The sequence below is a fragment of the Drosophila sulfurigaster genome, chromosome 3, assembly GCF_023558435.1.
Source record: "Drosophila sulfurigaster albostrigata strain 15112-1811.04 chromosome 3, ASM2355843v2, whole genome shotgun sequence".
In the NCBI taxonomy this organism is placed as follows: domain Eukaryota; kingdom Metazoa; phylum Arthropoda; class Insecta; order Diptera; family Drosophilidae; genus Drosophila; species Drosophila sulfurigaster.
This window is the reverse complement of record NC_084883.1, coordinates 21736672-21763007: the sequence shown is the minus strand read 5'-3', so window position 1 is coordinate 21763007 and position 26336 is coordinate 21736672. Positions and strand designations below refer to the sequence as shown.

Here is a 26336-nt window from a genome sequence, read left to right as displayed (position 1 = left end):
TCATCTAAACCAGCAATATAATCTGTATATTAAGTATACGTTCAACATATTATACTGTTATATTAGTATTGTTCGTTTATTTCGCTTTATTATGTGTTATTGAGTATAAGCTTAGGCGACATATACAAATAGACTTTAAGGGGCATAGCACCTAGCCCTGGTAGGGTAGAACAGGGGCCTGGGGAACCTGCTGAACGCCGCCGCCGGCCAAGTTGCCGAGGCTCACCTGCAGGGAGCGCAAAATGCCGATGGGAATCTGTTGAAAAGTGAAAATGGCAAAGTAATTTAATCAAAAAACGTACAGATAAAACAACTGCGACCAAGCTGCTGATGCCGCACACAAAAAGTAAAAAGGCCACTCACCTCGAGTGCGCTGCCAACGACATTGCCCTGAACCTGAGGCGCAACGACGTGCTTTTGGACGTGTGGTCCCTGTACATAGGTCTTGGATGTGGCCACCGTCTTGGCAGATGAGTGCTGAGCGAGGAGAGAGAGAGAGAACGCTTACAATTAGTTGAATTTTAATGGAATAAAATAAAGACCAACAAATCAAAAAACGACTTTTAAATGCCCAAAATTTCATTAGGCTGCTGCTTCTGTTGCTTCTGCCACCGAGAAAAGCCAAAACAAATTACGACATATCAAATTACATAAAATTGCATGCACAAAACTTTTGGAATTGTTTCAACAAGTTGAGGGCGTGTGGCATGGGGGTCATTTGGCAATGCTGTTGATGCCACAGAGCCATCCACAAATGTTTTAAATAAATTTACAGCATAAAATGGGCAAATGTTTTGACCCCAAAAAGCGAAACTTGCTGCACACCAAAAGCCAAAAACTGTAGCCAGCAGCTACAGATATTCCTACGAGAATAACTGTAGGTTGATCAGCACTGTGTGTATGTGGGCGTGTGTGCGTGTGTGTGTGTGTACGTGTGTGGTTGTTGTGGTACCAAACCGCAGCTCATCGTGTGTACTGCGTGTGTGCATTCCATGTCCTCTTGTTGTTATTCTGACTGTTTGTGTTACCTTCGTCGGCTCATCAGAGTGCGACGACACTGGGACCAGCACCTGGTGGACAGTCTCCTCATCCTCATCCTCATTCTCATCCGGCTGTGGCTGTGCCAACTGCGTTACATATACGTTGGTGCGTTGGCGTTGACGTGGACGTTTCACACGTAGGCGTGGTCGCTTGACAATTATTACGGGCATTGGTGTTTGTTCCCGCACAATCTGAACGCTGCCTGCGGTTGCCACTGCGGCTGTTTGTACATGATTTTCATTGATTTCGCCGGCCGCACTGTGGTCTGACTAACATGGACAGATTAGGGATACATTCGAACGTACTTAGACACACAAACACACGTTATAAAGTATTATTGCACATTGCGCACACACAAAATTCGACACTGCTTTAAACCACGACTTAATGGTTAATTCAAGTTGTATTTAGCAGAGTAAACATTTGATGTAAATAGTTTTGTGACTAATCCATCCTAATTTCCTGTGTGTAAACATTATTAAGTTGTGTTAAAATATTTACGACCCTTTCACAAACTGTTCTCAAAGGATATTAGAGTATTTACAACATTAATTAATTTGTGTCAAAATTTTCACGACTCTTTTACAAAATGTTACCAATGAAATAATATTTTTAAAATGAATTTTCATTAACATTTTTTTTAACGATTTTCTACCAAATCTTTTTACTAATATATAAGATTTTTATAATTAATTTTCATTGCAATTGTTTTACTAATAGATGGCTCAAATAAAACTCCTAAAATTACATTTTTTGTGGTACAATTTTAAGCTTATATCGGAGGAATAGTAAATACGATTATTACCTATAAAAAACATATATTTTTTTAAACATTTAGTAAATGGTTTTTTACGTCAAATTTTAATAAAGAAGAATTAACACTTATTCTCAATAAATATATATAAATTTGAACATAAAATTTCATTGCAATTGTATTACTAATAGATGGCCAAAAAACTACTTCTGCAATGACATTTTTTTGTACGAGTATAATTAGGCTCGAATCGGAAGAATAAGAAATACGATTTATATTCTATTTAATATTTTAAAAAAGGGATGATGAATATTTAGGTGTATTTTCTTAAATCACAAGATATGAAACAAATGTTTAAATTGCTATTTATTTCAATGCTATTAGTTGTTACTTACGCTTGGGGCAATCAGCGAATACTTCTTTGGCGGCTTGACACGCTGCACATACGTGGGTCGAGTGGGCAGCACAGCTGGTTGATCGTCCAATGGCACTGGTGCTGCGGTCAAATGTTGTGGTGTGATCTGAGCAGAGGAGCCGGAAGTTTTGCCCGGCCGATGGGACTCAGCACCAATGTAACCGTGTTCTCCAACGCTGCCGCCCAGCACAGCGCTGGCGCCCACTTCATCATTGGCCTGGGCTGCGGCATATGCGCCGCCAGCTGTGCGTCCTGTGTGAACATAGAGTAAACGCTTTAGCATCCAAATCAATTAGTAATGCCCAAAAAGGTGGCACACCGTACCGTTAAGACCACCGCCAAGACCGGCGGCAGCACGCGATCCCCATGGAGTGCCCGCCGATGCGCTGAGTCCGCCGTGGGCAGAGTTACCCGTTAGTAGGCCGCCTAAACCGGCATCCGCATGGTAGCCGGCAAAGTTAACGCCTACCTTGCCATCTTTTAGCGTAATCAGCTGTAGAGCGAGAGAGGTGTGTGAGTTAGCCAAAGTGAGTTATTTACACGTTGCGTTTGCTTGATGTTATTGAAAGTTGAGCGCTTTGTTTAGGCCAAAAGTTTGCCATAAGACATTTGGCCATTTTTCACAAATAGTCAAAGTTTTGTTGAGTCCGCCCCCTCAACAAAACTTTGAGGTGAACACCTTAAAATGTAGGCAACAAGTTTGTTCACATCATTTTTCGGGGTATCTTACGGTAAGATTTAGAGGCCATTACTCAGCCTCCCGTTGCAAAGATGCGTCAATCAATTTTAATTAGGTTTCGCAACTTTCTAATAAAATCCAAATGCGAGTATTATTGAAATTGATTTGAACACCTGCCTAAATCTAGTTGGAAATCTTTAAATCGGAAAGATTTTGTTGGATTTTACAAGTCTTTAAGTCTACGAGTCGTATACTTGTTTTGATAGCCCACAGATAACAGCTGAGCAATCTTATCAGTATAATGAGAAAATCTCACAGAGAGTCAAATTGAACTTTTCAGTGTTAAAATATTGTTTAGATGGATTAAATTTGCTTTTGTGCTTTTGAAAGAAGTGTTTAATCTTGTATTTACATTATGCTCCATAACAGTCTTGGTCCTGCTTGTACGAGTATGTATGTATGTAATTATAGTGGAGATCGTTATGCACATAACATATTTGTAGTCGATAGACCTGCTATCAAAGTGATAAACCTTTCATTTATATGATTACCAATACATAAGTGATTGAGAGTATTTGAATTGGAGATAGGAGTTGAGCAGATATCATATGACAATGGGACTCCCCCTTTCAAGTGTATCAGAATGTTGTACACTTGGCGCTGCGATCAGACATTATCTGGAAATTGTGAATTGGCGGGGAGTACAACTGGTTAATTAAACTGAACAACAAACGAGTTGAAATTATCTTACAATGCGATAAAACCAACTAAGACAGCTACATTCGAGTGTGCTCGACTGTGAGATACTCAGTACCCATTTTGAATAAAAGTAAAACAGTGCGGCATTATTCTTAAAATATACCAAATAATATACAGCAGAATACTGAAGTATACCGAATTTCATATTTGGTATATTGTTGAAGAACTACATTTGTTAAAAACCAAAGCCAAAGCAGCTAAAAAATATAAAATTTGTATCCGATCGAAATACAATTTTCAGGAATCTTAAATACTATAGTTATTATTATCTGTACCAAAATTGTCTAGCTTCAAAAGTACACTTTTTACTCAATTTATGAAAAATTGAAAATTTGAAACAAAATTAATCTGCGAGCAAACATTACATGAGCTGTCGAAATATTATAGCTCTATCTTTTATAGTTTCTAAGACAGACGGACATGGCTTTATAAAAAAATTTCCTTTTTGGAGTCAAAATTGATCACTTTTTGCCATAAATTTCAGCTGAATTTGTCACTTTCATTTATTTAAAGTTAAAGTCCTAGTAAATCTTTCTAAAAGACTTTCGCATCCCTTTATGTAGACCAGTGTAACGTGCGTTACAAAATGGTAAAAAATGGTAAATATTTGCACAGTTTGTGGCTACTTCACTACCAAGCGACATAAAGTGAAGTTAATTTAGTTAAATGCATGGGCAAATAGGCTGTGGGCCGACATGCTGACATACTTACAAAATCCATGTATATGATAGCGAGTGATAAGGTGATAAGCGTCAGTCGCTTAGAGGTTGTGAACGTGTTTAGACATTTGTTTTCAGTCAGGGTGGAGACAATGACGTAGTTTCAGGGAGAAAAAACGTGAAATAATAGAATAATGTTGATTGAATTGCAATCTGCAGACAAATATAAACAATTAGCAGTTGTGCAGAAACAAACTGTAATAAACATCAAGACAACAGAGATCGGAAGAGAAAGACAGCAAGAAAGTGAGAAAAAAAAAAAAAGTGTGGAAAATAATAAAACAACTGAAACTGATAAGCGATATCCGCAAAACAAACAGAACGTCAATAATTTCCAACTGTTAACTTGTCGGCGATTATTTCGGCTGCCACAGCGCGCAGTGCAGAGCAGTGTTGTGTTTGTGTGTGGCAGGTGCTTTTGCTGTTGCCGTTGCTGTGTGCCACATGTTGTCATGTTGACAAACCGAGCTGGAACGACAACGCTTATCAGCCTGTGGCTGATGTTGTGGCTGACGTCTGGTGCCAACGGCGCCACGGTCACCTGGGGCCAGGTCAACAAGTACGCCAGCACGTTGCATGCACAAGATGTTTACTTGCCACATCCGGAAGTGGATGTGGATGTTGTATATGGTTCACAGGTAAAAGAATAAACGGTTGCCTTTTTGTTACGTGCGTATATAAACTGAGCTGTTTCTCAACTCAAACACACACACACCCACAGAATGACCAAGCTATCGATGGCTATACGATAACGGCGGTGCACGCCTATGATATGACACCGCTGGCGTTGCATGGCGGAGATGGTGGCACCGCACAGCTGCTAAGTGGCGGCGTGGGTCAACAGCATGCCAGGGTACGCTTCAAGCGGCACTCGACCAACGACCAATTGCCCGAGGCGATGCACTTTCAGCTGGTCATTTACGGCATCAACCTGTGATAGCGTAAGTAACTCCAACTCTCTCTCTCTCTCTATCACTTTTTTGGTTTCTCTTTAACTAACTTTTTGTGTCTCTCTCTTTTTTTCAACTTTACTGCAGAGTTTAACAAGTTTCTGTTGCTGCTTCGTTTTTGGTTTTTTGTTTTTTTTGTGTTAGTCAAATGTTTCGCAACTTAATTAAGTTCCAATTAAACTTTGTATGCGATGCTGGGACAACTTCCTGCTTCGAGACAGATAGTTGTGTTAACTAAATTATAATAATGTCATAATTAAGAGCATGACTTGTGCTTATTTATATGGAAAATGAGAAAAATTCCAAGCATCAACCGACGAACGCACTTTGACAGCATCAGGCGACAACTTGGCTGCTGCTGTTGATGCTGATGCTGTTGCGGCTGCTCAACCTGCAACATGTAATGAGATGCAAATGCATTGTTGCACACACACACACAAACACAGAGGAAGAGTGAGTGAACCGCTTGGTGGCTTGGTTTGCAAGCATAAGTCGATTTAAGCGCCTGATAAACTCTGTTTAACCAGATTCCCTGGCGTCGCATCCCGCCGCACTTAACATGTGCAATGTGTCTCGTAAGCAGCTTCTAGGCGATTAAGGAATCATTTACCTGCATCTCAAGCCCGGAGAGAGCGGAAAACTTTGCTGCACTTGGTCGGGAGCAGAGTCACTCGATTGTAAATAAGTTGCTTTTAACTATAAGCCATTCGCACTTAATATATTGTAGTACATATGTATATATAGCAAATGTTATGTTTAACTTAAGCTTCAGCTCTGAGAGTAATTGACAAGCAACATTAAATGAACTCTACGAAAATGGAATATATTTACTTATTTACTGTGATTTAAAATGCTTAACAAACCAAAGTTAATTCGCTAAACTGCTTAGCTTATCCATTAGTCTTCATTATAAATATATCACAACTCGAAATACGAGTATTTTAACATTAACATCAACTGTCTGGAGTCTGAGTTATGATCCTACATTTTGCAACTTCATTTAATCAATTTTGTATACCAAATTCAATAAATGGTAATGATAAATAGCATATTTTGCAATTCATGTGCTCTGCTTTAATGTGATTCCCTAAGCATTGCTTATTTGCAAAAAATACGAGTTTCATACAAATACATATATTGAGAAACAGGAGCTAAGAGCTGACTTGCAGCAGTAGCATAAATATAATATCTCAAGAGGGTGATTAAAGCAGTGAGGAGCTTAGAGAGCAGCAGAGTTCACAAATGCTCCATTGTTCAGATAAGCACTGAAAGTTTCTGTTAGTCAGCAAAATAGCAGGTTTTAGCACAAAAGAACTGCTTTTGACCTGCAATTGTAAATTTGCGCATATTTATTTGACATTATTTAAAATGGCCAGTCTCTCTCTCTTTCGGCATTGTTGTTTGCTTGTTAAATGTTTGCACGAATCCATTGAAATACATTTCTGAGTTCAATTGAGCTATCAGGATTGTAAATGTGTTTATTAGCTAGCTAGCTAGTAGAGTAGGTAAAGTATTTACAGGACTTGCTATAACTTAATGATTAACATCAGGGTGCACAGAACAACAATGGGGCACATTGTGCTCAACAAATTTACGTTACGTTCAGATTAAAGATATTCTTTCTGGCGTGTATGGGTGGAAGGTGAGAGTTCTGTGGGTGGTTTGTGATCCTTAATAACTTTCAACTCTTAACAGAGTCTCCATATCTTTGATGTAGCAGCCGCAAGCAAAGCAAAGGCAAAAGCAACATAATACAATACAACAAAAAAGGGCTAAGCAATTTGCATGAATTCTGGGAAAAACCTCCGCTAACTGCAACCCTTCTCGCAGACCTTAATTTCAATTTCAATTGTGTACAATTCCCACGACCACACACACACATACTATACATAGCGCGGCCACAACAAATGCAAATTTCATGCATGCGTTGATTAAAATCTAAATTTCGTGCACTTTGCCCAAAACCCCGGAGCTATAAACAAATAGAAATAAAACCAAGTGCCAAGATTTGCCCAACTGCAAAAGTGAGGCAAAGTGCCTAAAATTGTTACAGCTGGCGGCAAGTCCGCAAACTTCGCCAAAAAAAAAAACTGCAACAGACACGCAAAGAGAATGAAGCGAGGCACCCGAAAAAACACGATGCCCCGCTAAGTGCCCAAAAGGCAAACAGATAGAGAAATGGGCCAAGTTAACCATGCAGTTGGCCTTTTGCCACCTGGGTCGCATTTCGCGCAGATGCGACAAGGCATGGCGGCGCTTGTCACCCAGAACATGACAGCGAACACACATAGTCAAATATAAATTTGCTTGGCGCATGTTGCTTGCACAATGCGGCGTATGAGTAATTATTTGAATATAACATTTTCCCGTTGCGTATTATTTTAGTAACTGATTTCATATGGACTTGGGTTTAAGTTCAAGGTGATCAACGTTATTAAAATGATATATAACTGCTGGCCCTTGGTCAAGGAGCTTAGCTGGAAAACGCCAAAACACTCGATGTCGTCGAAGTCGTGTGCTAACGCTGGTAGATTAATGATAGTCGAGAGTCGTTTTAATGTTCGCACAGTAATTACCCATTTGTGCCTTCGGTGTGCAATTACACGAACTGCTGAATAACCGAAACACTAAAAATTCTTCATTACAGCCATTTAATAGCCGCCACATTGCGCAATACTTTAATGGGCTCGAAAACCGTAATGGAAATTGAAGTGAATTCAACCCGCAATTTGCAACTGCATCCAGCAAATAGATCAAATCAAGAGTTGGTCCACTGAAGTGTTGCCACTTTTAAATGTGCAGCAAACCACAAATAAAATCAACACTGACATTTTTATGCCGCCAGCCATCCATCGATGCTGCTGCTCTGCAATATTATTGCCAATAAAATTTGCGTAGTATTGACAGTTTATGCAGCGAAATAATAAAAGAAAAAACTTCGTTATGCTAAGTGTATTTATACGCTATAATGGGATTGACCTAAAGGTCAGCAACTTGAGTTGAGAGATTTTAATACCCGCTACTCATAGGGTAGAAGAGTATTTTATCTTAGTGAGAAGGTGTGGACATGTCTGTCTGTCCATCTGTCTGACTGCCTGTCCGTATGAACATCTATTTAGATCTCAGAGACTATAAGAAATAGAGATTAAGTTTGTTTCAAAACTTTTCTACGCCTACTTCAGCGTATTTTTAAAGCTAGAAAATTTTGGTACAGATAATATAAACTATAATATTTATGATACCTTGTGATCGTATGAAAATTGTAGAAGTTATTTAAGAATTATGGCAAATTACGTATACTTCAATAGGGTCTTAGCTACTTTGGCAGAAAATATGGTATATTTTCAACAGTATGGTATATTTCGAATGTAGTACTTCATCGGTATACCTCTGGTATATTTCAGTACTTTTGCGGTATATTATTTGGCATATTTTTAGAATGATACCGCACTGTTTTAAGTTTATTCAAAATCGGCAGCGGGTATCTCACAGTCGAGCACACTCGATTGTAGATTTCTGAATTGATCAAAAAGCTTTTGATGATTCATTTAATAAAATGTATTGCGAGGAATGTCTACCTGCATTGTTTATACATTTTTAATACATTTTTATAATTATATATTTTATACTCATATATAAACTTAGTTTATCTATATCTATATCTTTTTATATTTATATAAATTCGAATACAAATGAAAATACCTAAACTTCTTAACGCCTCAATAAATGCAAGTGAGAAGTCAACTCAAAGTCTATAAAATACCAAAAGTTGCACATACGCTATGTGAGCACTTTGAGCTGGCCAACAATTGGCATTTGTCTGGCTGCTCAGTGGCCAGTGAATATGGCTTCTGTGTGGTCCAACAACAATGTGTGTGCAATCATTTATTTGAAGCAATGAATTGCAAATTCTTTTTTATGTTCGTTTATTCGTGATACATCACCAAAAATTCAAAAAAGTGCCTGAATGGTAACCATCTCTTATTTCTGACTGCCAAGTATATTTTTATTGCTTATTTACACAAGTGCCAAAACGATTATCAGCCCTTGAACTTGAATAGCAAAATATGAGTATATGTATTCATATTTGAATATTCAGTGCGTTGCCAATCGAAAATATAGCGTGTTCTGTTCGCTGTTTAAACAAAAGGAAACTTGTTCTATGGAATAGTTAATTTGTCTGCAAACTTGATAATTTAGACATATATGTGTGAAACATAGACAAATAATAAAGTGAATGTGCATAAACGTAAATTGAGAGCGCGGTTTCTAACTGTATAGGAAATAAATAGTAATAAATTCATCATATCTCTATTGCAAATACATACAAATTTAATGGACAGCTCAAGTAGATATGACATTCTATAAAAAATGCTAATCTTCTACACCACAATTTCTTTTATTCAAATGAAAATAAATTTTGTATTTGTTTTTTTAGCCAATAAAAACAAACTCTACGTGGCTTTAGGCAAATAATACATTTGATTTTAGTGTTCAATTATAGAGAAATTTGCATTTTGCAAACAATTGCTAAAGGAATTAATCACAATCAAGGCGTAAAGTATGAGCGTGTTGAGCTTTGTTTATGCAGAAAGTTTGGTAAATATCTCGCATCAGTGCCTACTAGTTATGGAAGGTTTTAAAATGCCAAAAACAACAGAAACTCGGGCACATACTTATACGAACTTGCAGCACTAAGTTAGTTAGCTTGTTAGTTGTTGCTTATTGCTGTTGTTGGTACTTGGTAATAACTCACCTGTGCAGGGCTCAATGTAACTTGCAACAGCAGCAGCAGCAAGCAAGGTGCTACGAATTTGGTAAACATTTTGTAGCTGAAAAAAAATAAGAGACGAAAACCGGGTGAAACAAAATTAATTTCTTGCTTGGCTAGCAGCTGCCCCTCGTTGCAACATCGCAAAAGCAATAGCAAAAGCAAAAGCAAAAGCCGGGTGTTGGCCCATAGAGAAACATGGCAAACAAAAGACTCGACTGTTTTTGTATGCTGGTCTCGCATAGTACGATAGACGGATAGACGGACAGCCGCATAGCTGGACAGCCGGACAGCCGGATTGCCGGACAGTCGGACAGACCGAGAATTAAAATTCTTGGAGCTGAAGTAGGCGAAGTCAAGCATAAGTGAGGGTATTTCACATGCACACAGAGACGAGGCAAAACTAATTTGCAGGCAGCCTCTTCACATAGCTCGCACTCTGGCATATATAGTATCAGGCTATTATGTAGATTTGTTCTTAACACAATTTGTACCTCTATCTGGTTTCCGTCCGTGTCTCACTCTTTGCGTTTTTGTTTTTTCTTTCGAACACTTTAGGCTTGGCTTTTTAATAAATCTCAGCTAGACAGAAACTCGTCCACTCGCGTCGCGTTGCCGTTTAGCACTGAGTCTCCTCGGTTTTGAGTCAGCGCCTCAAGTCTGAATCTGAGTCTGAGTCTGAGCTTAAACTTGAAACTCGTAACGCGAATACGGGAATTGCCTGTTCACTGTCTGTCTGGTTGGTATGTTTTGACTGCTCAAGCGCGGGAGCTGGATGTCAGCTGAACTGGATTTGAGGCGCAATTTAAATGCAAACGTCTGTTTATATAGGAGCTCATCTGTTCAATGGCTTTGATGCGTATTGAACAGTCAGATAGAATCGCCTAGCGATAAGTACCGAGATGATAAAGACGTATGACATTATTACATTTTATTTTATGCCCTTATAAGTATATTCTTATGCAATAACTGAGCTATTACATTGCGCATACGCCCCGTAAGCGGGACATTGAAGTTTTACAAACCGGTTCGAGTACTCGCCGTTGCAGTTGTTACTCCGTTTTATCACCGAAAAGCAGGCCAACAGGAAAAGCTTTTATATTTTGCGAGCGAGTCGAAATATTTGGCAATGTGGCTGCCGCTGCTGCTGCTGCAATGCCAGTGGTTGCAATTGACCATAAAGCTGTGTTTGTCATTTAATACGCTTCGTCGCCGTTGCGGTTCAATTTCCATTGTGGTCGTACTCAACTTTTTCTGCCAACTGTGGCATGCAACTCTCTGCATGCGTCACTGTGCAGTATAATGATCTGAAGGCCAGTCAATCTCTGGCTTTTTTTAAAAAAAAAAAAAACAAGAAGCAGAAAACAAAAGTTAAAAACACTCTCTCGAAATTCGAATTCAACTCAATTGCCACATCATAACGCGTCAAAGCACAAGTCAAATGCCATTGGCCATTTCTTTTTAGCTGATTTTTAAACTCAGCTATCTCAAATGGGCAGCGGAATGAGAGGGAAGAAAGGGAAAAGGCTGTTGTTAAGCTGGAGAAACGTTCAATGTTCAATGTTCAACGTTCTTTTTTTTCGCTCTTGTCCTAATAAGCGCTCATTAAATATTCAAATGACAAAATCGACAGCCGCGCAACGCCTGGATAGACAACTAAGCTAATGTATTTTGCCTTTTGTTCGATTCGATTGTCCACGCAGCGTACGGCACGTGCTTGATGAATTTAAATGCGTAATCGAAATCAAATGCCCAAAAAAAGGGCCGATTCCAGCAGAAAAAATAAAAGAAAATAATTAAATCTACAGAATTTGTACGCTTCAATTTACTGGCCGACAATTCCTTTAAGTTTTTCATCACAGTCCGCATGATTTACTTGCCAACGCCCTCTTCCAAAGATGTGTTAGGGAATAACCCAAGATTTCCCCTTCGTTTGCTTTCTTTAACCTCTTTATCGTACAAACTGTTGACATTGAATCAATAATATAATCGTTGTAGGCAATCATGCTATCGCATTCGATTTGGATCATGAAAACAATTTATAAGCTAACAACAAACTCCAAATTAATTCAAGAATTTTCCAGCTAATTCTAAACAAGTTTTAGTCACACTTGAGCTTGGCTTAGATCAATTAATATAGAGAGATCTGTATTTAAATCAATAAGAGCTTTGAACTAATTATTGCAAATTCGATTATGTAATCAGTGTCACATAAATTTATATTATACACTTGAAAACAATGAGCGCTTCCTGATTATGAAAACATTTCTGAAAAAATTGTAATTAATTTCCTGTTTTTAAAAAGGTCTTTAATCTATGAACTTACTTTTAATCTACAAGTCTCATTGCTGTCATTTTCACTTTGTATATATAAATTGATAATTTTTTTTGAATGGCATCCCGCTGACATTATTGCATTGAGATTTTCTGTTTATTCACAATAAGTATGCAATATAATGTTAATGCAAAAGCTTTGTGCATTTTCAATTGGCGCACATAAGTAGGCAACGTTTTTAGCTTGATTCGCGTTCATCAAGTAATTAAGCGTAGCATACTTTCGAGCGTGGTTTATAAGCATTCGTTTCTATGATCAGAATGATGACGAACTAAATACACTTTATTTAAATTGTTTAATACATATATGTTTTTTTTTGTATTTTTTCGTATGAAATACATATAAATATAATTAAATTAAGCTTACGAACAAGTTTACATATATCACAAAATTCAACATTACAAACGAAAACATTAAGTAACTAAAAATGCATAAAACTCTCGTACTTGTACAATAAACACAACACTAATCGTGAACGTGTGCGCCTTGTCCTTGCTCCGGCCTAAGGTCAAAGTTTAACTACAAAACTAATTACGAATTATTTAAATGGAAATGTCAAGTGGCGCTCGCCCTTTTGAACTACGCCAACTCTTCTCGCATTGGCTGACGCTGAGCCGCATTGCCGGTTGTTGACAGCTTTAAATTGCTCGGCACGGTCATCGAGTTGCCCGTTGGCAGCCGGATGGGCGCCTCCGCATTGATGGTCACCGATTTTTGAACCGCTTCAGGCGCCTGGCGATAGCTTCCCGTGAGTCGGCCCACCAAATTGTTCACAGCACGCAGGGTGGAAATCGGTATCTGCGGCAAATTGAAAGTTGCTATTAGGCATCGTATGGCATCGAAATTGGAATTGGATCACAACAGGGTTTGGCAGGCACAAACATACACACACATTCATAGCACTGCGGGCGGCCCCAAAACGATTATAAATGCGAGCACTTACCTCGAAAATGCTGTCAATTAATGGCCGTAGGCTAAAGAACGGATAGCTCGGCTCTGCTGCGTTATTACCCGCAGTATTGCTGCTGCTGGCTCCAGCTCCTGTCCCTACACCACCTACGCCCAGACTGCTCAGCACCATGGCCGCATTCTGTTGTATACTGTTGCCACTAACTGCTCCTGCAGCCGCCTGTTGTTGGTCATAGTGTGCATGCTCGTAGCTGGGATAAAGCAGCATATTTTGTACGGGCATCGGATGCAGCATGGTCTGAAATATTATAGATAAATACACAATATACAAATTAACCTTTTGCTTGTTGTCGAAAAGCGAATTTTGTCTGATTTCGCAAAATATTTGCATGCATTTCCATAATGAATGAATTTTATCAAAACAAACAGCAAAATAGCTGACTAACAACTACTAGTTGTTCAATAAAACTATGCAAATGACGCATGATTATTTAGCGACTGTTGAATAATATTCAGCGTGTATAGTCTAAATTAATTACACACAAATCAGTAAAATGCTTTAAATAATTATTACATTTTAAACCACTTAAAATAATTATACAAATTAAAATATTCGTGCTGCGCTTGAAAGTATGCAACAAAAAATAATCATGTTAATTTGCAGACATAAAAGTTCGCTAGAGTCAATTTGCAAGGCCATCAATAGTTAACATATCATTATAATAAGTGAACTGTTAATCGATTTAATAAATTATTACATTGTAAAACATTTAAAATAATTGCACAAATTAAAATATTCACGCTGCTCTTGAAAGTATGCAACAAAAACTAATTTGAATAGATTCAAATTTGCAAGGCAATCAATAGCTAACGTATGATTAAAATAAATGATCTATTAATTTCATTCAACACTTACGTCATTAAGGAGCACCAATTCCTGTCGTTGCCCTCTCGCATAGCCCGTAACTCGAGTGAATTCCGTAACCAGATGTGTCATGACCACCAATAGCACAAACCAAACAAATCGGTCCATGGCTGTAATAATTATCTGAAAAAAACAATCAACAAGAAAAGAATGCTAAGTAAATGCAATTCCATTAAAGAGTGTCAATTGCAATTAGTAGTCGTACATCATTGTCAAAACTCATTCTCGGCGCTTTGTTTATGTGGCAGCTGCCACATTGATCTTGCAATTAATTGCTTGCGTTACACTGACAATCCCAATCAAAGTGATCTCAAAGTCAAGTTGATGCCGATCTCCCCCAACACACTGCTATAGATCGTGAGCGACGTTCTCAAACGCGACTGCCTCGATCATTGGCCAACGGCGTTCTGTGGCGCACACTCAAGCGGTTAAACGGTTTTGTGCCATTTGAATCCATCGACTACATTCGAGTTTGTCAGTCGCAGAATTTTCAACTGCGGCTGCTACTACTGCTGCTGCGACAGCGGCTCTGGCAGCTCTGGGATTCTGAAATGTGGATTAGCACAAGGCCAACTTGCCGCGTGGCGTTTGCCAGGCGTAACCAGTTTCTCTTATAATTGTTGTTGTCAATGTTCGCTGCTGCAGCTTCATGTGGTGGGTCGAGCGCATCGAGCAGTGAGTTTTCCCATTGCCACTGTGCATTTTCCAACCGCTTCAAATGGGTATTTTTTTTTTTTTTTTGAAAGCCAGCGCTTTGCCAAGGCAAGACAAATTGCGACAGTTTAAGGCAGCAAAACAATCAGCTGATGCCACCCACGACTACTCGAGCATCGCAGCAACGCAACAACGTTGCAAGTTCAAAGGTCAATGCATTTATAAGTATCTTTCAACTGCCATAAATCAAAAACTGTCCCGCATAAAACACAACACTTGAGTGGCTCCCCGTCTGAGTTGGCTGTCTGCAGCTGCAAGTTGCTTGCACCCGCTTTGCATAGTTCAAACGTATTCGAATTCGATGCTAACGTAGCAAAGCGATTGTAAGCGAGTCCAAGTCTAATTGTATAATTATACAATGGTTTATATTGTCGTCGAAATGCTTTAAGATTCTGCCGCTGCCTTGACATGGATAGCCGACGACAAGGTGCAATACAAATAATAATAAACCATCATGTTGCCGGTTAATTAAATAAATAATTAAGCAAATGTTTAACTCTAACCCTGACCCTTGTCAGAAGGAGAAGGCTACCAGCAAGCAAAAAGATTCTCTGTTGGCCAATTTTTTTGGATAACAAACTGAGCAAAACATCAAGAAATAAATGAAAAAAATGTATGAAAAAGCTAAACAGCAGCAAACACAAAAACATTGAACAGTTAAATGCTGAAATTATTAACATTCGTTTAGGAAATGCATAAATCAAGAGAACTGTGATTCACTCAAGCGACAGCAAGAAGAGACGAAGAAAACGAAAGAAAAAAAAAGACGAAACACAAGAATAAAAGAAAACAACAAATTGCAAATGTGGGAGGGCGAGGGGGCGTGGTCAGTGGTCAATGTACGGTTGGCGTATTTTTTATTGTTGTTGCTATAATATTTTTGTCTTGAATTTCTTTTCTTGTGATTATTATGCACATTTTAAGTGGGTATCAAAATTCTACTTTTGCTTTTAAATGATTTAATAATGACGTTAAACACTCTTGAGCAGCCTCTTGGCAATAATTCAAAAAGAAAGACTTGAATTTGAAAATGGCTAAAGGAGAGTTTAACTTACTCAGTCAATAACTAATAGACTCACTTTATTAAGCAAGAAATGTAAACATCGTTAAAGTCAGACAACAACATGCATATTGAACGTTGAACGAGGAATATTGCAAATAGTTGGTGTAATTAAAACCATTTGTTCAAACTGTTTGCAGTCGCATGCAGAATTTAGATATTTTTGATTTACATGCAAAGCTTTTGTGTTGGCGCTCGAAAAGTGCCCAAAATACATTTGTACTCCAAATACAATTTGCATAACAAAAATGGCTCACAACAAGTTTGGGCCTCAATTGAAAGACATGAACTAAATGAAACTTTGGTCTGTTGCCATTTGCTCTTTCGGTCTATGGTGTGGGAGACGGAGAGGGAATGGGGATGCATTTGGTCCTAGCTTATGCACAGAGGAGACATGCAGATATTTCTATATTTGTTGCTCGAGTTGTGTTATATGTTTGTATGTGATTTCCATTTGTTGTGAGTTATTTCGCAAATGAAATTTCGGTCACTTTGTCGAACTCAAGATTTAAATTACTTTGCTTTGGTTCAAAGTGCTCTCCAGTTCTGACAAGATTGGCTTGGGGTATTGGTCCACTTGACGTATACGTTATGCGTTTTATGTGTATGTGTGTGTCTGCAACGTATACGCAACTCTTTGTAACTCTTTGCAACTCTTTGCCATTGTGCAACTCGCCGTGTCTGCATCGCGTGTTTGCTTTTGTTTTTGTTTTCCTTTTTTTTTTATTGTTCGTTTCTCGTTTTTCTTTACTCTTCTGTTTGCTTCGCCCCGCCAGAGTGACATTTTATTTGTTTAACGCGCAAAAATCTTTTGTTATTCTTGCTCAAAAACTTTGGCAAATATTAAACGCGCAAACAGAGGCATAAACGCGTAGCAAACACATCATGCCAAGTGGGTTGATCTTCTTCTCCAGGACATGCAACAGTCTTCCACACACACACACGCACACACACATAGACTCCTTTAAGTACATAAGTACTTATGTGCGGGCGGCTTCATATTGGGTAGCATAAATCCAATTGAATAAATTTACATCCACGAAAATGCGGCGGCAACATTTTCATCATCTTGAAGTGGTCGCCTACGCAGCTTTGTTTGGCTCATTTGTTTGCCCACTGTCAATAGACGTTAATTACTCCGCTTGCACAGCGACTACGCGGTCTAGACCAAAGCGGGGGGAATGGGCGGAGGGGTGGCTAAAAATACTGTACGTGTGGCCATGGCAAGGAATCGGTTGCCTGATACTTGCTAAAAGTATCATCTTACGATTACCGTCATAAACGGAAAGCAATTAATAGAATCACTTTAACACACTTATTAATATTTCCTTTTTTTTCGTGTTAGCCACTTGAGATTCAGGTTCAGTGTTTAAAAAATTGAAATAATTAATTAATAGAAAAATTTAATGTTCATTTGTTATGCCAGAACTAATTTAAGGATTACTTGAAAATTGAAATTGAAATATTGATAAGCATAAATTGTGTTCATTTCATTTTGAAATGTATGTGATTCGATTAGTCCCCAAGTAAAGTGTACTTAACATCGCAAGTGTTTAGCATCTTCACTTTTCTGCTTTACAATATTACGAGTACTTTGTGTAATTAAGTTTTTGGGGAGAAAATCACATTGTATCTTAGCTTGAGGATATCAATAAGAGCTTATTGCTTTTGTATTCCAATTTAATACCTTTTAATAACATTTCAACAGATTCAACCATAATTGCTTAAATTATTTGGGGCCATTGAAATTAGCAATTCATATTTCCGGCTGGAGGCCAGACAAACAAACACTTCCACTGCCCACACGCCACCGCCAACGCCACCGCACTTTCTGAAGAAAATTTGTGGTGTTTTTGTTGCTGCTTTCTATTTCTATTGATTTGTTTTTCTTTTCGCAGCAGACTTCGGCGTTGGCGCTATGAATGGCGAATGGCGAATTGTGAATTGTGAATTGAGGGGCCTGCGGCCCTTCAGCTGTTTATCTTTCACTGTTGCAAAATTAATACTAATTTATTCTAATTATAAGAGTAAAGTTAACTTTGCTGTCGGCTGCTGGCGGCTGCCAAGTAAAAGTTTACAAAACGCAAAAGCAAAAGTGTTGAAACGAGTTTGGTAACTTTAAGAATTCATTTTGGCCAATCTACCAACAACAGTTTGCCCAGCCAGCTGTTGTTTGTAGTTATTCGTTGTTGTTTGTGTGTTCGTTTTTATTTTTTTTTTATTGTTTGTTTATTAATTATTCATATTCTGAAGACTTTTGAACCTCTACAGTTACGACATTCTTCACATGCCCCACAACAAAACAAAACAGAGCATCGCATCGCATCGCGTTTGCAAATTGTGGCCAAGTTTTTGCCAACTGTCTATTTGTTGTTATGTTGAGTGCTGCTACTCAAGAGTTTGTTAAATAGTTGCCTTTGTGTCCGCGTTTAATGAGCCAACACTAATTAGCAGTTCCTCTCTCGAGTGTCACTTCAGTTTACTTCTGCTGGCCACCATTCTATAGTTATTTTTCTTTTTCGCGCAAGAACTCACCTCGTTTGTGATGTAGACACTGCGCGCTGCCATTTTGCCAAAACGAGACAGCTGACAACGAAGCGAAAACAATAACAAAAAGCGATAGCGATAACGATAACTACAACGATGCGTCGAAAGTGAAGTGCACATGAAGGCGTCTGCGCAGCAACTGACGGCGGGCAGCGCATGCGCTGCTTATATTCAGCACGTAGCACAGTTCTAGCAGCTGCAGCTGTTCGATGGGGAACGGGAAGTGGTGGGGAGGGGGAGCACAGCTGATCTTGCACACGCTTCAATCTTGTTTGCATTACATGACGCGCTCACACTGTGTATGTGAGTGTATACTGTATACAAAGTGTAGTCTCAGCTTGCAGTTTGCAGTTTATTGCTGCTGCCTCTGATAGTCGTATATAAGAGTGAGCTTGGCATGCGATGCAGAGAATTTCTTTAAGACGACGACGCTTTCACAGTGCGTCCAAAGAAAACTGGTTTCAGAGCAGAAAAGATCTCACCAGTGGAGGTGGTGGGAGGGGGACGGGGACGGGGACGGAGAGAATGGAGAACGGAACTCCGAAAATACAGAGAGACAAAAGTGGATTGGCTACTTTCAGCGCAATTGGCGTCGACTGGCTGACACACTTACTGGCATCGTTTTTTATTGGTGTCAGAATCAGCCAAATTGATTTTTATGGCACAATACTATAAATAAAACAATAAAATACTATATATACAAATATATGCTGTGGTATGTAATTAATAGAGCATCGGTCTCGATTTCAGTGCCAGCTGCTTGTAAATTTATCTACAAAAAAAGTTCACTGAACTCAGATCAGTTGTTGCTCACCTTACGGCGCCAGCTCAAGCTCAAAGAGAGTCGACTACGACGGTGACGGCGACTCCGATTGCGATTGCGACTGACCGAGTTTCTGGGGCAACAATGCCAAGATCCGAAGACTCAATCAACACACACACGCATACGCATGTCCCCGCATATCAGATCAGCCAGCCGCATTCTACGCTATCATTTAGTGTCCGATGAGGTCGGCAAATTAATGTTACATACATTAACTCTAAATATAAATATGTATGTATGTAAGTGAATGCTTGTGCAGCGTCATCGAATCCGGAACTACCTTGAACTCGAACGTAGCTGCATACTTAATTATGCGATGCGATAATCGAAGCAGACCCAAAAACATCCACGATGCGGCTCAGTTTGTGGCTAAAACAAAGCAAAACAAAACAACGCAAAACCGAGTCCGCAAAACAAACTGAGCAAAAAGGTTGCCGCATCCAAATTTAAATTAATATGCATAACAAAGGCCGAAAGACTTCCCCAGCGAAATGCGAGAATCATCCAACAAACATAGCCAGTTTAGTGCTGCCAAACACGACAATAATAATAATAAATAAAGGTATATTTTAGAATTAAATTCTTAGTAGAATTTATGCATGCAACTAATTTTACTCATTAATCTTCAATTAATATTGATATTACATTTAAGTGCAGCTTTAATAAATTAAACCACAAGTGATGTATAAAATTAATTTTAATAATCACACTCTACACATTAATCATTATTAATATTAAAACCACATTAGGTTTAATAATGCAGTTGTAATAAATATTGCACTAAACAATTGAATTAAGATTAAATATTTAAATTTTTATTCCTGTGAAGTGTATTTGCAATTCGTTTTGCTGCAGTTTAATTTGCTGTTCTTATTTTAGCAGAATGATTGTTGCCATTGAAAAGCAATCCAAATATTAATGATAATCTCAATGTACATTGAAACATTGTAATGAAGATCATTATATAAATATGTACAACGCATTTAATAATAAACGTGTATTTATAGTTGTGATACATTGAACTTGTTTTCATCAATAAATTCCTTATTGATAGAAGTATTATCTCATTCCTTTGCCATAAAGCGAGTGTTTGAAATACACTTTAAGATACAGAGTCGGAGCCGTTGCACCTTTAACCTTGTTTTTTCTCATTATTCCAGTTAACTTGATATACAAAGTAGACGATGCATTGAACCTGCAGTAAAGTGGCTCGTAAATTTCAATCACATTGAACTTGCTGCTACGAATCATTTGTTTTACTCGTGATTCACTTAGCGCGCCCTTTTTCATTGTTTTGTTGTCTTATGCAAAGATAAACTTAACACAAAAGCGCACTCATAACAGCTGATAAAGATAAATAGACAGACAAACAGTCTGACGAATTGATGGAACCGAAAGACTGAGAGACAGATACTTGGATTTCTGTTTACAGCTGTTTTGCCCCTTGAGCAGCTTTGGGTACAAAACAAATCAATTTATGTTCGGTATAAAAACTTTGCTATTCAGTTTGCAGTTCATAAAAAGTATCAGCTAAGCCCATTTGTTTAATGCATTAGCTCGTTGTGAGTTGTCTGCGTTGTTATTTCTAAATATATATTTTTGGGGAAAAACCGTTGTTAATCCTTGAGTACTTTCATGTAACTTTAGTTTATTGCTATTTTTACTATAGTACTTTAGTTGAAAATAAATAAATAAATTGAGTGAAATCAAACTTGAATGTTTCTACAAATATTTTTTGGGAGTACAAATTGATAATCCTTGAATATATTAGAGTAACTAATATTAGTTTCTCTTTTTGCTTTAGTACTTTTAGTTTAAAATGGGAAACAAATTCAGATGAAAACGTTTGGGTAAAATTGTTTATGAATATTTTCCATTTTCTAAAAATATTTTGGCTAATCTTTGAATTTATATTCAACTTTTGATGGATTACTTAAAAAGTATTCAGCTGAAAATGTTTGCGAAAAATGTGAATAAATATTTCCCCTTTTCTAGGAGTAGTTTATGGAATAACCACTCTTTTAAGTATTCTGAATTTATATCCGTTTTTGGCTGACTAACTTAATTGCATATCATTTGAAATTTAACATAAATAGGAGTATTTCCCATTTTTGTAGTTCATAGAAAAAAATGCATGAATATTTATAACTGACAAGTTTGCCGAATTGACGCAAATTATTTAATATTTCATTTGAATGGAAAAGAGTAGCTTTGTTTCGGCTTGGGGACAACTCTGCTTTTATTTTATATTCTCGTAAACTGTTTGCCAATTTTACAAATTGTAAATCAACAGTGGCAGCGTTAAAAACAGCAAAATTCAGGAGAAACAATGCTAAAGTAGCAGCAGCTGTCTGACCGAATGAGTTAAAATGCAATCGACAGTTATTGACCCTAAACTTGAACTAGAAACCAAATAACAAAGCGGCACAAAGCGTAAAATTCAATTTAGCTGAACCGGCTGCAAATGCTACATTGTTGTTGTGATTATAGTTGTTGCTGTTGCTCTCGCTGATGTTGCTATTGCTATCTCTGTCTGCTTGCTGTCTGCTGACAATGCATAAATTTGAATAGTTTAACAACAGCAACAACAGCAATCGCTTTTGCACCTTTTGGCTGGTCACACTTTCGAGTTATTCCCAGCACACACACACATGCATACATATGTACACACTCACTCACACACACACAGACAAGCGGCGTCTAAGCGCCATGAGCCCCTGACATTGCTCACGGTCAGCTTTATATTTTATTACCTGTTTTGCTTTTATTTCATTTACTTTTGCCGCCTTTTGTCTCTCCCTCTCTGTCTCGCACTCTTTTGCCGCTTGCTTTGGTGTAATTTTCTTTTGAGTTTATTTTTTTTCTTGTTTAGTTAAATTTTTTTTCGACAGCATATTTTATTTCCAGCGGCCGCAGAACGTGAACTTTTTGCGGAAAACGCGAACTGTTACGCCCAGCTGGTTGAAGCTGCCTCTTGCCTCTTCTCCCCCCGCCCCACCGCACCATGCACCACACACAACCCGCTCTCCACATTAAGCAGCATGCTGCCGCCGTCAAAAACAAAGTCGCGGCTCAAAGCCCTGAACCTGAACCCGAACACGTGCAAGAAACACGGCGCAATTGTTTGAAGATAAATGATTATGTACTTATTTATGTATCTTTGTGATTGTGTGTGTGTGTGTGTGTGTGTGTGAAGTATACTAGTATTTTTGCTGGGCGGGTAGTACATATAGAACATAACGAGTTCTATTATCGCTCATTATTGGCATTTTCTGTTGCCCTGTTCAACTGCGATTTTTCGGCTTCAACTTTTAGATTTTTTTCCGTTCGTAGAAGTTTTATAATTTGCTTAGTGACTTTTGTTTGCTGTTGCTAATTCACACAGTCGTTACTTTCAAGTGTTTTGGATTTTTATTCTGACTGGAGTGTAGAAATTGTTCCAAGAACCCAACTCACTAAGCAAACAAATAAAACCAAAAAATAATGCGCCAGTTGATAAACAGTTGAGTTTAGCAACGTCAATTACTTGAAACGCAATCAATCTAATTAACTTTGATGTACTAACTATCCTAGTCACTCACTAGAAGTCTCAATTAGCCAAACCGAGGAGACGAGTGAAGTGAGCTCAATAAAAAGTGAAACTGCAATTACGCTAAGCAGAGTTTAATGGGCCGAGGGCGGGTCGATGTGTCTCGTATCGTAAATCAAGCAGTTAATTAATGACAATCAATAGTAAGCAAACATGCACACACACACACACACACACACTCGCACATGTCGATAGATTGACACATGAGAGTGAGTATATACTATATGTATACTATATATACAGCTGGCAGCCACTTAATACTGAAATAATCAATGTAATTAATTTGCAATAATTAAATTACCCACACACAGACTCCAACCCTGATATACAGAATATTTGCAGTGCAATAACAACAATTTGAAGGTATTTCATTCCATTTATATCTCATGCAGAACTTAATTAATGTGCATATTTAAACTGATAAACAAAGTTGCAGCTTGCCATGCAAATTTGCTGCTGGCAAAAGGCGAAAAATACAATATGTATAAATAAAAGACGTAATTTATTTCATTTTAAATACGCCGTCGCGTTCTTTTTTTGTATATTTTTATTATTAAAAATCAATTATAGCGTATTTTGCTTTTACTTACAATCTGTAATATCAATTAATATCATCGACAACTGACAAAAGCCGTTGTCATTTAAAGCATATTTAAGCTGATTGCAATGAGTTGAGTTTTTCGCAAATTATATTAAATAAGTGAACTGAACATTTAACATAAGAATTAAATATTGCAATTAGTTATTTCATATATTAAATTTATGCATCTACTTAATACTTGAAGGGTTTTTCCTTAACGATAGCTGAAATTTAAGAAACTACTCGTATTTTCTGAGCTTTAATGTCGCTTAAGCACACTTAAATACTCGCAAAACATGTTTATATCATTCGCAGATTTCAAACTGGGTAAATCGTTAAAGTTTTTAATATTTTTCAGCTGGCTGAACATTTATTACATACTCCTCATGACGAATGGAATTGATATTAAAACTGAAGAGAAACTTGTGAGAAAAAAAGTTGAAAAACTGTAGTTAAAGTATTTTGTTCTGAAGTTGTTGGAGAACTAGTTTCACAGCAGATTAAAAACGAGCAGTTTGCTGGACAATTAATCAAAAGCTAATGTGAAGCAAGCGATGTTATTCTGGGCTCTCATAAAAATTAACTTTAGATCTCATCAAAGCTAGTTTCTGGTTGGAGCTGAACTTGTCTCCGCAATCTCTCATCTCCAATGACTTTTTATTATTTTTAATTGCTTTGCGCTTTGTGTTAATGAACTTTATCTGGATGCAGATGATTATGGAGCACTCAACATTTTCCAGAATTTCCAGTTACACTTGCGAGCTTCACTCTTTTGAGTAATAATCAAATGCAGTTGCATCTAATTGCTCAACTGTTTTTGCCGTTTATCTCTCTACAATGTTGCTGCGCTGATTATTTCCTATTAGCTTAATTGTGCTCTCGCTGCACTCACTCGCTTATTTGTAATGCTCCGAGCTAGGCAAACATTCAGTCTGTCAAAAGTGCAGCATTTCGTGGCACGTGGCACGTGGCAGTCACTCCACCTGTGAGGCATGCCCCTAACAGTTATTATGCTGATGTGCAAGCTATGACATAAAGTAATGTACATATATAGTATGTCAACTGTCATCTCTGTTTGCGAAGCTCCTCGAGCATTCTGCTTACGTGACCAGGAGCACATTCGCTATCCAAAAATGTTCTCATTAGCCAAACTATCGGATGATTCTTTCCCCAAATTGATATTCTCAGTGTGCATTTCAACAAAGTGTGGGAGGAGCTGTGACGAAAATGGTCTGGACATCTGACGTCTGCTGGCCAGATCTATTTAGATTGACTAAGCAATAAATATATTCAATTTCAGCTTCTGTATAGAATACTTAATGTGATCAAACATCTCGCGGGTATTAATAGACTCTCCCGATACTTTGTGTCTGTGTTAACGAGCTTAAATTCAATAATTAAAAATGAATCGCATATTCATAAATTATTTATATCATCGCATCAGATCTGCATCTCTGTCGCACACGAAATACGTAACTGAGACGAACGTCATTAATGAGAATTTCAAAGCGTTGAACAAACATTTCTGGCGAAAAGCAAGAGTTATCAGAAACGATCGTATCATCATCTGGTTTTGACAACAACTTAAATGACTCACAAACAAAGGTGAGAGGGAGAAAGAGAAAAAGAGTGATTGAGAGGGAGACTAAATTGGAACATGTTCATATACAAGCTACAAATGAGGATTAAAATATACACAAATTAGTCAAATACACAATGAAACATAATTCTTCAACTCCCAACGTATGATCTCACTGTTTATACACGGCAGGAAACCGGCTTATCAATTTAACGAATATGCATGCTGAGAACGTTAGACAAAATAGACAAAGGAATTCTATGAATTCTCAATTAAAAATATAATAAATATAAATGATGTAAATCAAAATTGTGTTGTAACACAGTCAACGTTCTAGTTGAAAACACATTTCAGAAAGCAATTCAATAGATAACTTTGTATCGGAAAATGAGTTGTTCGGACAATTAAATCTATTGCTCAACAACATCAAAATTCATTGCAGTCAACGATTGCGAAAGATGCTCAGAACATTGATCATAAACTAATTTCACGCTTGAGTTTAACGCGATTTGCTGTTTGTATATGTATCTGTATTTGTATCTCAAGTGTTGCTTGTTTAAAATTGCGCATTTTTTTGTTGGATATTAATTAAAAATTGTTGCTTTGTTTTTCGTACCTTATCCAGTTGACTGCGTCTCTCGATCATGTTTGCTCTTATTTGGTTTAAAGTATTACTCGATTGAAACACGTAAGTAAGCTGCTATCTCCTTCTTTGCACTTTCCGTTGTTGTTGTTGTTGGAGTGGTTCACACAAAAAACTTCACTTTATTGACTCGACTAATTTCCGCTTTAATGCGAAACTTCTATGGCGGCACTTAAACACTCGCTAGCCGCAACCAAATGAAGTTTATATCGAGAGATCAGATCAATATCATCAGTTGTACAATAAATTCTATTCGCACCGAGCGCGCACACACGAATAACCCAGAAGCGACCGTTTCGTTTTGTATGAAATTCGCAACTGAATACTCAAGAGTCTCTTACCGATACTCAAATATGTTAAAGCCTGCCTGACTGACTGCCTGGGCCCAGGCAAGTTCAGAGCGTCAGAGCTTCAGCTGAGCGTCATCACACTTTAAGCCGGCAAACGAGGCTGAGGCTTCTCCTCGCTCTTCTCTCTCGTTTCTCGTTTTGCGTTTCGCATTTTGCGTTTTCGGTTTCGTTTTCGTTTTAAGTTTCTGTTTCGG

General features: G+C 37.9%; 3 protein-coding genes across 5 annotated transcripts; 1 reads left to right on the top strand and 2 right to left on the bottom strand.

Moving 5' to 3' along the window:
• Positions 1 to 49: 49 nt before the first annotated feature.
• On the bottom strand, positions 50 to 10885 carry LOC133843189 (uncharacterized). The gene is made up of 6 exons (XM_062276625.1): positions 10583 to 10885; positions 10074 to 10149; positions 2535 to 2703; positions 2191 to 2462; positions 364 to 477; positions 50 to 256 (listed from the first exon to the last, which is right to left on the bottom strand). Exons 2-6 carry the CDS (start codon positions 10140 to 10142, stop codon positions 152 to 154), a joined length of 729 nt encoding a protein of 242 aa, XP_062132609.1. The 5' UTR covers positions 10143 to 10149; positions 10583 to 10885; the 3' UTR covers positions 50 to 151.
• LOC133844088 (uncharacterized) lies at positions 4356 to 6134 on the top strand. The gene is made up of 3 exons (XM_062277922.1): positions 4356 to 5005; positions 5089 to 5308; positions 5405 to 6134. The coding sequence occupies exons 1-2, from the start codon at positions 4502 to 4504 to the stop codon at positions 5302 to 5304; spliced, it is 720 nt and encodes a 239-aa protein (XP_062133906.1). The 5' UTR covers positions 4356 to 4501; the 3' UTR covers positions 5305 to 5308; positions 5405 to 6134.
• A 1869-nt stretch (positions 10886 to 12754) lies between the features above and the next one.
• Positions 12755 to 26112, bottom strand: LOC133842894 (uncharacterized). 3 transcript variants are annotated; one of them, XM_062276190.1, is made up of 4 exons: positions 14463 to 14495; positions 14249 to 14380; positions 13367 to 13630; positions 12755 to 13221 (listed from the first exon to the last, which is right to left on the bottom strand). In XM_062276190.1, the coding sequence occupies exons 1-4, from the start codon at positions 14478 to 14480 to the stop codon at positions 13003 to 13005; spliced, it is 633 nt and encodes a 210-aa protein (XP_062132174.1). In that variant the 5' UTR covers positions 14481 to 14495; the 3' UTR covers positions 12755 to 13002. The 3 variants fall into 3 exon arrangements, with proteins under 3 accessions (XP_062132174.1, XP_062132173.1, XP_062132172.1); XM_062276189.1 differs by lacking the exon at positions 14463 to 14495 and adding an exon at positions 25766 to 26112 and having other exon boundaries at positions 12758 to 13221; XM_062276188.1 differs by lacking the exon at positions 14463 to 14495 and adding an exon at positions 18567 to 18670 and having other exon boundaries at positions 12758 to 13221.
• Positions 26113 to 26336: the final 224 nt, after the last annotated feature.

Bases quoted from the DNA above. Each gene is read 5' to 3' on its own strand.
- LOC133842894 (XM_062276188.1), bottom strand. From the start codon at position 18,599: ATGGCAGCGCGCAGTGTCTACATCACAAACGAG. The intron at 14,381-18,566 runs GTGAGTTCTTGC...TGTTTTTTTCAG, and splicing joins GTGTCTACATCACAAACGAG to ATAATTATTACAGCCATGGA. The intron at 13,222-13,366 runs GTAAGTGCTCGC...AATTTGCCGCAG, and splicing joins TAATTGACAGCATTTTCGAG to ATACCGATTTCCACCCTGCG.
- LOC133844088 (XM_062277922.1), top strand. From the start codon at position 4,502: ATGTTGATTGAATTGCAATCTGCAGACAAATATAAACAATTAGCAGTT. The intron at 5,006-5,088 runs GTAAAAGAATAA...ACACACCCACAG, and splicing joins ATGTTGTATATGGTTCACAG to AATGACCAAGCTATCGATGG.
- LOC133843189 (XM_062276625.1), bottom strand. From the start codon at position 10,142: ATGTTTACCAAATTCGTAGCACCTTGCTTGCTGCTGCTGCTGTTGCAA. The intron at 2,704-10,073 runs GTGAGTTATTAC...CTCGCTCTACAG, and splicing joins TTACATTGAGCCCTGCACAG to CTGATTACGCTAAAAGATGG. The intron at 478-2,190 runs GTAAGTAACAAC...CTCCTCGCTCAG, and splicing joins ATTCGCTGATTGCCCCAAGC to CACTCATCTGCCAAGACGGT.